Source organism: Atta cephalotes, assembly GCF_000143395.1.
Source record: "Atta cephalotes unplaced genomic scaffold scaffold00049, whole genome shotgun sequence".
Taxonomy (NCBI): domain Eukaryota; kingdom Metazoa; phylum Arthropoda; class Insecta; order Hymenoptera; family Formicidae; genus Atta; species Atta cephalotes.
The window spans coordinates 1,885,879-1,896,854 of record NW_012130113.1 but is presented as its reverse complement, the minus strand read 5'-3'; the positions used below and the strand labels follow the sequence as shown (position 1 = coordinate 1,896,854).

Here is a 10,976-nt window from a genome sequence, read left to right as displayed (position 1 = left end):
ACGGACGACGTAGTAAACTAAACTTTAAAGTTACTAGACCACGTTAGGTTAAGGTTTAAGTTACTTAAACTAACGTAAACTAATACGTAGAGTAGTAGTAACTTAATTAAGTAGTAGTTCTTCTCTCTCTCTCTCTCTCTCTCTCTCTCTCTCTCTCTCTTTTCTGTCTCTTTATTCTTCTACTACTAATATATAATTAATATTGTATTTCAAACTTAATATTCCAATAGTAGTCATTTAATCATAAGTTTACTCTACTGATGTTTATACATTAATGAACTTCGTTCAAGGAAAAGCGTTTGTTATCTAATAATTGAAAAGTTTGTTATATGACTATTGACTGATTATTATAAGCTGTGACAAGCAATAATCATATAAACCGCTGTGACGGATAGCAATAAAAGATTAGTACAATCGCAAATGTGTGACACTGTAGCTAATTCTGATTATACGTGCCACATGAGGAATGTGATTTAATTACTTCATTCGATCTAACTTAATCACTTGCTGAGTTGCATAATTACAGGGACAGTCTTTAAACGATATTATGATGATTTGATGTTACGCAACTTGTGATAAGCGGATTAAAAAATTTTGTTTTTATGATATAACTATTGAATGTGGATAATTAATTGTTATTAGTATTTCTTGTACTATCATGATTATTCTCTTGTCTAATTTGTTTATAAATATTTGTATGCTTACTAATAGCGATAAAAAATATCATAATAATTTATAACAATGAAATAAGATATATTGAAATAAGAACAATACGGAAACAATTAATAAACGTCGAGACAAACCTCTGTCTTAAATTTATAGACATGCTATTTCAGATATCAAATCGTGCCAAGAATGTCGTATTGTTCCATTGGCACGATCATATCTATTGAATTCGTTAAGAAAATATTTTTCAACTATATATTTTTTTGTCTATGTCACTCTCAAGTTAACATTAGTTGTGAACATTTAATTGCGCTTAAAAATTACAGTACATTCATCACACATATCCGGTAATTAATATCATTGTCTAAGGAAAATCTTGAAATATCAAGGTTATGGATATACACATCCAGAGAGCACAAAGTCGTCTAAAAAATGACTAAAAGATAACTAAATTGTTGTAAATATCTTTTATGGTAAAAAAAGATAGTCGACGAAAAGATGATAAGACTAAAAGACGATAGATGTCGCACTGCTAGTCATCTTATAATCTTATTCATATGATAACTAAAGGATTTCTAAAGGATTTCTTTGAATATCTTTTGGTCGTCTTTAAGATAGTGTTTAGTTTTTATATTTTGGCACATATAACATTTAATAACATCGAATTCTTAAATTAATTTTTACACAAAGCGAAATGAAATTGCATGACTAATAATATATACATCCCATTTCAATTTTGTAATGTTTGTCGGTGGGCAAAAGCTATTATCTTGGATCTTCTTTGGAGACTCAATTATAAAAAATAATTTATTAGTGTTTATTAGAACACGAATAAAATCTCATAATACTGCATCTTTTATTCTATCCTATATGGTTTTCAAACATGAGAAATTTTTTAATATTATCTTTTTAGCAATACGAAAAGATATCTTTTAGTCAACTTTCTGCTTTACGAAAATGACAATTAAAAGATGACGAAAAGATGTCTTTTTTAAGTTGTCTTTGATGAAACTAAAAGATGTCTTATTATATAAACATCTTTTCGTCTTGCTGAAAAGACAATCTAAAAAAACGATATCTTTTCGTCACCTTTTAGACATCTTTTCGCTTTATCGGAAAGATAACTTTAAAAACACCTTTTTTTTGTTAGCTTTTAGTAGCTTTTATTAGTATTTTGTGCTGTCTGCGATAGCGACAATTAATATAATTGCAACTAGTTCCTTCATCTTTACAGTTAAATAGAATTTTTTTAGAACTTAAAAATAGATCTGTCACTCGTGATGTTTAACAATTTATTATATTATAACGTATATAATTTCCAATTTTTACAAATTCTTGTTTTATTACAGAAATAGTGGAACTTATGGAGCATTTCAATCGAAGGATCCCATTCTAGCGATAGAGAAGAGCAGCGATACCACAAAAAATGGAAGTAATGAGCATGGTATCTCTGTAAACCATCCCACCTCGTAAGTTTGATTCGCGTTAACAAAAGCAGAAGATCATTTAGTGTATGTCATATACGAGCGATGAAAATAGTATTACATCTTAACAATAAATATATCTAGAGAATCAAACAAACATTGCAACATGATTAGATACGGCGAAAAAAATGACACATGATTGCAAAATATATGTCATGTATTTAAAAAAACGGAAGCGAGTATTTTATTATCTCGTTACTCATTTACGATAGTCCGATAAAATACCTGTACTTCCGTGCGAATGGTAATTATTTTTTTCCGGGAAGAATCACGTTTTGTTAGAATGTGACTTTGTTTTGACATTGACTTGTTACAATTTTCTAGCATTCTCAGCTGTGCAAAATACGTTTGCAGATATATTGGTATGATCGAATTGCAAGAGAAAATTCATTTTTTATACTTCAGGGAATTGATAGACGAGATGTCCAAAATAAACATTTTTGGCACAATGATACACATAAATGTGCATTAATTTACATCAATAGGATTTAGCTTGTAATTTCGTCTTATTATTATTAAGGATCACGAATTATCAAGCTTTTAGGTTCTAAAATGTGATTTTTTTTAAATTTATTGATATTTATTTGAATTATATCTAAAAATAAATTTTAATTATATTTTTAAATTATAATTTTTTTAATAAAAAATTTAAAAATTATACATACGATTTATTTCATAATTATATGTATATATATGTATATGTATATAATTACAGATAGCAAAGTTATTCATATTTATTAAAAATATTGATAAATCATGAGAATTAATTATTAATTAATTAATCACGAATTACAGTCGTAAAATTTTTGGAAAGTTAATTGTTTTTTAATATTTATTTTGATATTTAAACCGAAAGGTAATTATATTGAAATTGATTCATATAATGAAATTGATTCATATAATTAAATATAAAAAGATGAATTTAACAAATTAAGTGAGTAAAATTGAACAAAGTTAATGACTAGCAAAATTCAAAGATTTTCGAAATCTGTGCCTTATATATTTTCTTCTTAGTATATTTTAAAATATATACTAAATATTCATATTCTTTTTGTGATGTATAGCTATAATCTTTATAATGATTGGAATTTCACATTGCATAAAGTTGAGAATAAATTAAATGCACTAACAAAGTGAAATTGGATAACTGCAGATACCTGGAAACGATGATGCATCTATTCAGAGGTAACGTCGGTTCGGGGATCTTTGCGTTGGGAGATGCTTTCAAGAACGCTGGATTGTTGTTGGCACCACCACTAACGATCTTCCTTGGTATCATTTGCGTGCATGCTCAACACATTCTCGTACGATTAATTAATATTAATTAATTATATAAGCAAAATGGGAAAATAATGATTTTATTATAGGAGAATAGTTAAATATAACAAATTAATAATATCTTTTATAAATATTTATGAGTTTATAAAGGTATATTCTTGATACTTATGATATTTAATATTTCTTACAGATTAAATGCAATAAAGAGGTGACACGTCGTGTTGGTCATGATGCTAACACAACTGGATTCGCCGGAACTGTGGAGATGTGTTTCGCTACTGGTCCCATTAGATTTCGTAAATATTCGATTTTTATGAGGTACGTGACAAAATAGCGAAGCTAAGGGATCGATTGCGTATCTTGAAACGAGATAAAAATTATAAAAATGAACAAAATTCATTAGGTACGTTGATCAATGAAATTATAAATATTTTAGTAAATTTGTTTATTTTTATAATTTTCATCTTGTTTTAAAATATACAATACTCTTAAAAAGCAAAACATAATAACAAGAAATACAAGCTCATACAAGTCATTTTTATTTCTACTTATACATACTTATACATACTTTTCAGATTTTTCATCTGGATGCTACTTGCGCCTTCTTTTCAGTTTTCTCTTTACGCACTCTTTTATATATAACATAACACACACAATTTAATTATTTTTTATAATTTTTTATTAGTCAAAAGCGCATATTGTTTATGTTGCTCTCTCGTAATTTTGTTGCAGAAAGTTGGTTAATGTATTTTTATGTGTCACGCAATTCGGATTCTGCTGCGTTTATTTCGTTTTCATTTCCACAAACATGAAACAGGTAAGGCATCTTTCATTGATTCCATCTTAATTCTTCTTAATTTTAATACTTCGTTCGCTACATGTCCGTTCTTTTCTGTCGCAAAAATATAAAATTGCTCAAGAATTGGTTACGCAGATAACATTACCTTTACTATATATATTAAGTAATAATTTTTTAGGAAACCCAGAAAATTGAATTTTTAATCTAATCTTTATATTTAGCAATAAATAAATAAATATCACAGTCTGTTTTATTTTGCGTGGTTGCGTAGGTACTGGACGCGCACGGAATTGAGATGGACGTTCATGAGCATATGGCTGTAGTATTGATTCCCATAATGCTTAGTACTTGGATCAGAAATCTCAAATATCTAGTACCTGTGACCTCAATAGCGAATTTCCTAATGATCGCTGGTTATATCGCCACCATATACATCATGAGCTACGATTTGCCATCCATTCACGAAAGAAGATTCGTCGCGGATTGGAACAATCTACCTCTGTTCTTCGGCACTGTGATATATTCTTTCGAGGGTATTACTTTAGTGAGTAAAATGCCTTTTGTTAATGTAGCTCACAGATAAGAGTAAGAGGAAAAATGATTTTGCTGAAATATCTTAAAATTTAGCTAAATACAGATCTAAAAATTGATATTGTTGGATCAAAATATGTAGTTATATGTACAATAGAATGTAGAAAACTCAAGTGCGATGAGCAAAATATTGCAAAAAGTTTTACATATTCTAGCAACTAATTTGAACGTGCTACGTATACAATTATTTTGATACTCTAATAAAAATTATTTTTAGAACTATGTATAGCTATACTTTTAAATATTTCAGTAAAACCGTTTTTTCCGCCAATTGTAAGAATCGGCATTGTAACATATTTTCTATGTTGATAACGTAACTTTCTATGTTCTGACAGGTACTGCCATTAATGAATGAAATGAAGAAACCTAGCAATTTTAATAAAGCATTTGGTGTTCTCAATGTCGGTATGGTGATAGTTGGCATTATGTTCGTCACAATGGGTTTCCTGTCATATTTGAAATATGGTGATGATGTCGCCGGTTCAGTCACACTCAATCTTGCACCACAGGAAATGTAAGTAAGCTAATTATATTTCGTGTGACTATTCTTTGTGACTTATCTTGTGTCAGCTTAAGCGTTGACCGACTACATATTATAACATTTTCTTTTCTGTATTCAAAGGGTAGACGGAAAAGTCATCTACAATCAATTAAGGTTTATACCTAAACATTTGCTGTGTCCAGTGATAAATATTAGCCAAAATAGCTTCATGATTTCGCGAGAACTTAACACAAATAATGTGTGCGCTTCGTGCATGTTTTAATTATTAATCATAAAGCTTGAATCGTATTTCAGTTTTTTATTTATTAAGTAATTTTTATTTATTAAATAAGATATAACAAGTTATCTTTCCTCGATTAACAAACTGATTTTCTGTACAGTTTACCACAATGCATCAAGATTGCTATCTCTTTGAGCATATTACTTACCTACGCATTGCAATTTTATGTCCCGATTGCAATAATGTGGCCTGGCATCATTGATAGATTTGGTCCATTTAAATGGCCAGTGTTCACGGAGATTCTATTCCGTTCCTCCATGTGTTTTGTTACTTGTAAGTACAAACTAAAGTATTATATTAAACTAGATTATTTAAATCACAAATTTATAACTTATAACATATAATACTTTTTTATCAAACTTGTCTCTCAAATTGTAATTTTATATCTTTTTTAAAAGATATTTTAAATGTATTGTAAATATGAATGCACAGAACAAAAAGTTTTGACGTTTATCTGGAGTCTAAAGTTATAAATTTATTAATATTATTTGGGATGGGAATTAAATACTTTGCAGCTTGTTTATATACATTATGATCTAAAATTGATTGTTTCTCCAGTTATTTTGGCAGAAGCAATACCAAAATTGGGTCTTTTCATATCGCTGGTCGGAGCTGTTAGTAGCACCGCTCTGGCTCTTATATTTCCGCCGATGATCGAGATGATCGTCTGTTGGCATAACACCAGTTTCGGTTTCTTCACAATCACAAAGGACATGATCATAATACTAATCGGCGTGTTGGGTTTCATCACTGGAACGTACGAGAGCGTGACGTCGATCGTCAAATCGTTCAGTAATTAAATTAAATTACACGCTTCAGACACTGTACAAATTATTCTTAATTTATCTCTCGTAAACGCGTACGCGCGCAAATTTAAATGGACCATGACATCTACGGTATTTCCGTGCGTGGATAATAAAGTTCGCGCACTCAAAATTCTGCATACTCGTCTAGATGTCGTCTCATGCACTGACATTAGCCATTTTAACGTGATGATAATAATTTATGTGTGATATATCAATAGATAGTTAATAAGGTGTAACTAGATTGCACACCAATGATTTGTTAATGAATTGTTAATAGTAATCAGTCAAACATCGCAGTCTTTTGAGTTTGTCTTGTTTGACTTGTGCTTTATTTATGCGTTTAATAAATTCACATGGATTAATTTGGACTTTAATAGAAAGAATGAAAACCATAGTGATATAAGTCAATTATGACTTTGAGAAACAAAAGGTTTTATTAGACTTCATCTATTCATAGTTAAAAATCTGTGAGAAGAATGAATCGAATGTTAATATTTTGGATTATGACTTATTTTACTTTTTCTTTCAACATATTTGTTTCAGTAGATTAGTAAGCTTCAGTAAAAAAGTAACTTACACTATTATGGTTTTCACCCCTTCAATTCAAAATAATCCATATAGCACAGCAGGGGTATGCAACGTTTGTATAGGACATATGCATGCAAGGCAGCCAATAAAGCCAGAAATGACGAGATTCGTTGAACTATTTGACTTGAACGTATTATAAATGAAACGAAATTGTAACTTCCTGAATGTTGACAGCGTCTTCATTAAAATTGTCTTTTTTTATTGTTCATTTTTATCAATACAGAAAACTTCGATTTCAATTTAACTTATAAAATCTTATAGCAAATTTGGTTGGACGCACTAGTGAGTACTCAGTATTTCAGTAAAATCATTACATAAAATACCATAAAAAATGTGTTTAATATACTTACAAATATAAAATCAGATAAAATCTTCAATACACTTTATTGTATTTATTGCGTTATTTAATAAAATATGTAAATATAAAAAATATTTTATATATAATTATATATAGTTATACAAAATTATATAAAAATTACATATAATTATATATAATTATATATAAAATATGTCCATATATATATATATATAAAACATTTTTTTCTAAGTAGATATTTTATAATTCGAATTTTATTTATTATTTATATTTCGCTTTTACATTTAAATCAATATGAAAACTTTAATATGCACCAATGTGAATTAATGCATCCAATCAAACTTGCTATTAGACACAATTGAAAAATATAGGCAATAAGAATGTTTCTGATGGGTTGGAATCTGTTATTTTTTGTTGTCTGTAGTTTTCAATTGTGTCTAAGATTTATTGTATCTATATTTTTTTCTACTTAGAATTAGAAAAAAGTCAAGCACAATTTATATATAGCACACTTCTTCTTATCTCCTCGTTTTTTTAGTCGATTTCTATATACAAATAGTATTATATATACACATTTTCGAAACGGCAAAATTATTTTTATGCTAGCGGTCAATTCTCTTTGTACGCCTCTGTAGCACAGATCTTCAAGAAACGATCTAAAGATGTTTCCCGACGGTCTCTCGTACAAAGTGCTGTGTGAAAATGAATTGAAGTACAACATTGTACAACAATGTACAGTAATTTATATAACGTAAAACAAAAATGTAAATAAAAATACATGATCCCTTCCGCAATTATATGCAGCTCTTGCAGCAGATGCAGATAAACAAAATATTCTACAGTCTCGATTAGCTCGTTATTTTTTTATATTGAAGGATTCGTTACAATTAGCGAATTATAGATACTTGCTTTAATACCCTATAAATAGAACATGGATTGTTAAGTAATGAGACTAGTCGATTGTAGTATCTAATTGAAACGATCATTATGGATTAAGAAAAAAATATTCATTTGCTAATTACTATTAAATTTTCTACAAAAATAGAAATCTTGTTTTAGAAAAATATTAATTAACATTTACAATAAATAAATTAAGAATCATAAGATCGCAATTTATAATAAATTAATTAATTCTAAAAGTAAGGTAAAATTGTACTGCATGTTACTGCAAAGAAAACTGCATGTCTCGAATATAAAGAAAATGTATTATTTTTTAGTCGAAAAAATCAGACAAAAGTATTCGTGACGAGGACATACATTGCCTAAATAGTTTTGTTTGTAATTTCAACATTATAACAGCGACGTAACTGTACGTTATATTTATTTATATGCTTCAGGATTAGTTTCACCAACATTATTGAATGTTATTATATTTAATCTTCCGTGAACCAAGTGGGATGTGACATACTCTAACAAAAGAAATTTTTATAACTTCTTAAAAAGAACCGTGCGCATATTGCCAATTTCGTGCAACTGGAGAATATGTTGTTACCAATCATACTAAATTGTAATTATATTTATGATGAAGTATAACATAGAGTGTGAAACATATATATTCACATATGATTCATGTTGATTTTCTATCTGGTTCGCGAAGAGTTAACGTTATTAAACTTAAAATTTATTTTTTCTGTATTTGCTATAAATGTGAAGCAAAAAAGATCGATTAAATTAATATAGGTGAAATTAATTCTCCACAGAAATCGGTATTTTTAAGAGACACAATATGTGAACAAAAAGAGCCAATAGTATATAATATTATAGACTTACTTTATTGTTAAACTTTTTATATTCGTAGTGACGAAACATAATGAACTGCAAACACAGTATCATAAAAAATGTATCATCGACTATGTACAATTTCGATACCTTATATTAATTAATAATTAATTTCCCCATACTATTCGAAGGTTCGGCGAAGATCCTTCGTAAATTTCCAAATCCCGTTAATATTATATTATATTATACATAGTTAATTTATTTAAAATTAACTGTATTATATATAAACAAGAAAAAGAAATAATATTAATCATTGACATCGCAAAACATTTCTTATAGGAAAACTCAGATCTCTCTCAATCGAGATTGAAACAATTTTTCATCTTTACGTGAGTAGTGTGTATCTAACCAGTATTAATGAAAATTGGAATGAGGGAAATACTCATTAATGATAAAACAGTGTAAATATCAATAGACAATATGAGTGATACAATAATATTATCGCGTCTTTACCAAAATACGTTGTATTATCAAAGTACAAAACTCACTCAGGGAAATTTATATTAAAAAGTAACATATGTGCTTTCTTTCTTTATATATTTAATAGCAGTGTGTAAGATGATCCTCTTAGCTGAGGTTGATGGAAGAGAAAAAGATATCAATAAACATGTGGCACAACGAATTGTCTATTCATGTACCATGTGTTTCCATGTCGAACTATTTCGCAGATTTCTCATTGCTTCTAAAAAATTGATGCAATTATCTTCAAACGAGTTTCGAAATAACACAGTAACAGTTGCTCAATGTTTAAGAAAAGTGTTATAAAACGTAAATTAAAGAGCTATTTTTGACAGCAAGGTTCGTTTTCAAAGTTGGGTTCTGTATACAGTAAAAGATAATTTCTTTTAAAAATAATAATTCTCGATTACAATGGTAAGAGCAGATTTTAAATTTTTTTATCAATTCAAATAAATAGAATATTAATTCATAACACACACACACACACACACACACACACACACGCACGCACGCACGCACGCACGCACGCACGCACGCACGCACGCACGCACGCACGCACGCACGCACGCACGCACACGCACGCACGCACGCACACGCACGCACACGCACACACGCGCGCGCGCGCGCGCACGCACGCACACGTATAATCATATATAAAATATATCCATATATATTCATACATCCCTCTTTTTTTTGTTAAATTACTCTTTAGTAATATCAATAGTTATGTGAAAACACAAAAAATAATTAAAGGGATAATAAAAAGGAATTTAGTATTGTTCGTTAAAAAAAAAACAAATTTGGAAAAATATTAAAAAAAATTGTTGTAGTAATATTAACAATCAATATAAAAAAATCAACATCAAACACAAATTCAATTTAAAAAACATTCACATTTATAAAAATTTGTACACAAAATAATTTTATATATAATTATACATAAGTTTTTTACATTTATTCAAACTTGATTTTTTCTAAAATAAATAGTATGAAAATTACTCTTTTCATTATTTTTAAAATTTTTACATTACTTATTATTTCTATTACATTAAAAAGTAATTTTACAAAAGAAAGAAGGATGTATGAATATTTATGGACATATTATATAAAATTATGTATGTTTATATATATTTATTATATATATTTGTATGTATTTAATCATGAAAAATTTTTTATCGGGATATTTATATTCTGGTTTGGATTATGTAAAATTATGGCTAAGATTTCACAAACTGATTCAAACATAAAATAAACTAGTAGGTAGATATATCAAGATATTAAGCAAGCTATAAACGCAGAAATAATGCTAATATAAATAAATAGTTTGCGAATTCTCAAAGATCCGATCAAAAAACTGAAGAAGCGGATTCTCACAGAATTATGTAAGAAAATTGTCGCTTGTTTTCACAGTGCTTGTAATTTAACAGT

The 10,976-nt window shown here is 28.4% G+C and overlaps 1 protein-coding gene across 1 annotated transcript in view; it reads left to right on the top strand.

Moving 5' to 3' along the window:
* The window catches only part of LOC105622853 (proton-coupled amino acid transporter 1-like), a 10,709-nt gene extending 4,309 nt beyond the window's left edge, over positions 1-6,400 (top strand). The window contains exons 3-11 of the mRNA XM_012204265.1: positions 2,016-2,135; positions 3,304-3,454; positions 3,619-3,746; positions 4,161-4,245; positions 4,499-4,771; positions 5,154-5,332; positions 5,441-5,473; positions 5,701-5,873; positions 6,159-6,400. Coding sequence (XP_012059655.1) covers positions 2,016-2,135; positions 3,304-3,454; positions 3,619-3,746; positions 4,161-4,245; positions 4,499-4,771; positions 5,154-5,332; positions 5,441-5,473; positions 5,701-5,873; positions 6,159-6,400 — 1,384 coding nt within the window. The remainder of the gene's footprint in view (positions 1-2,015; positions 2,136-3,303; positions 3,455-3,618; positions 3,747-4,160; positions 4,246-4,498; positions 4,772-5,153; positions 5,333-5,440; positions 5,474-5,700; positions 5,874-6,158) is intronic.
* Positions 6,401-10,976: the final 4,576 nt, after the last annotated feature.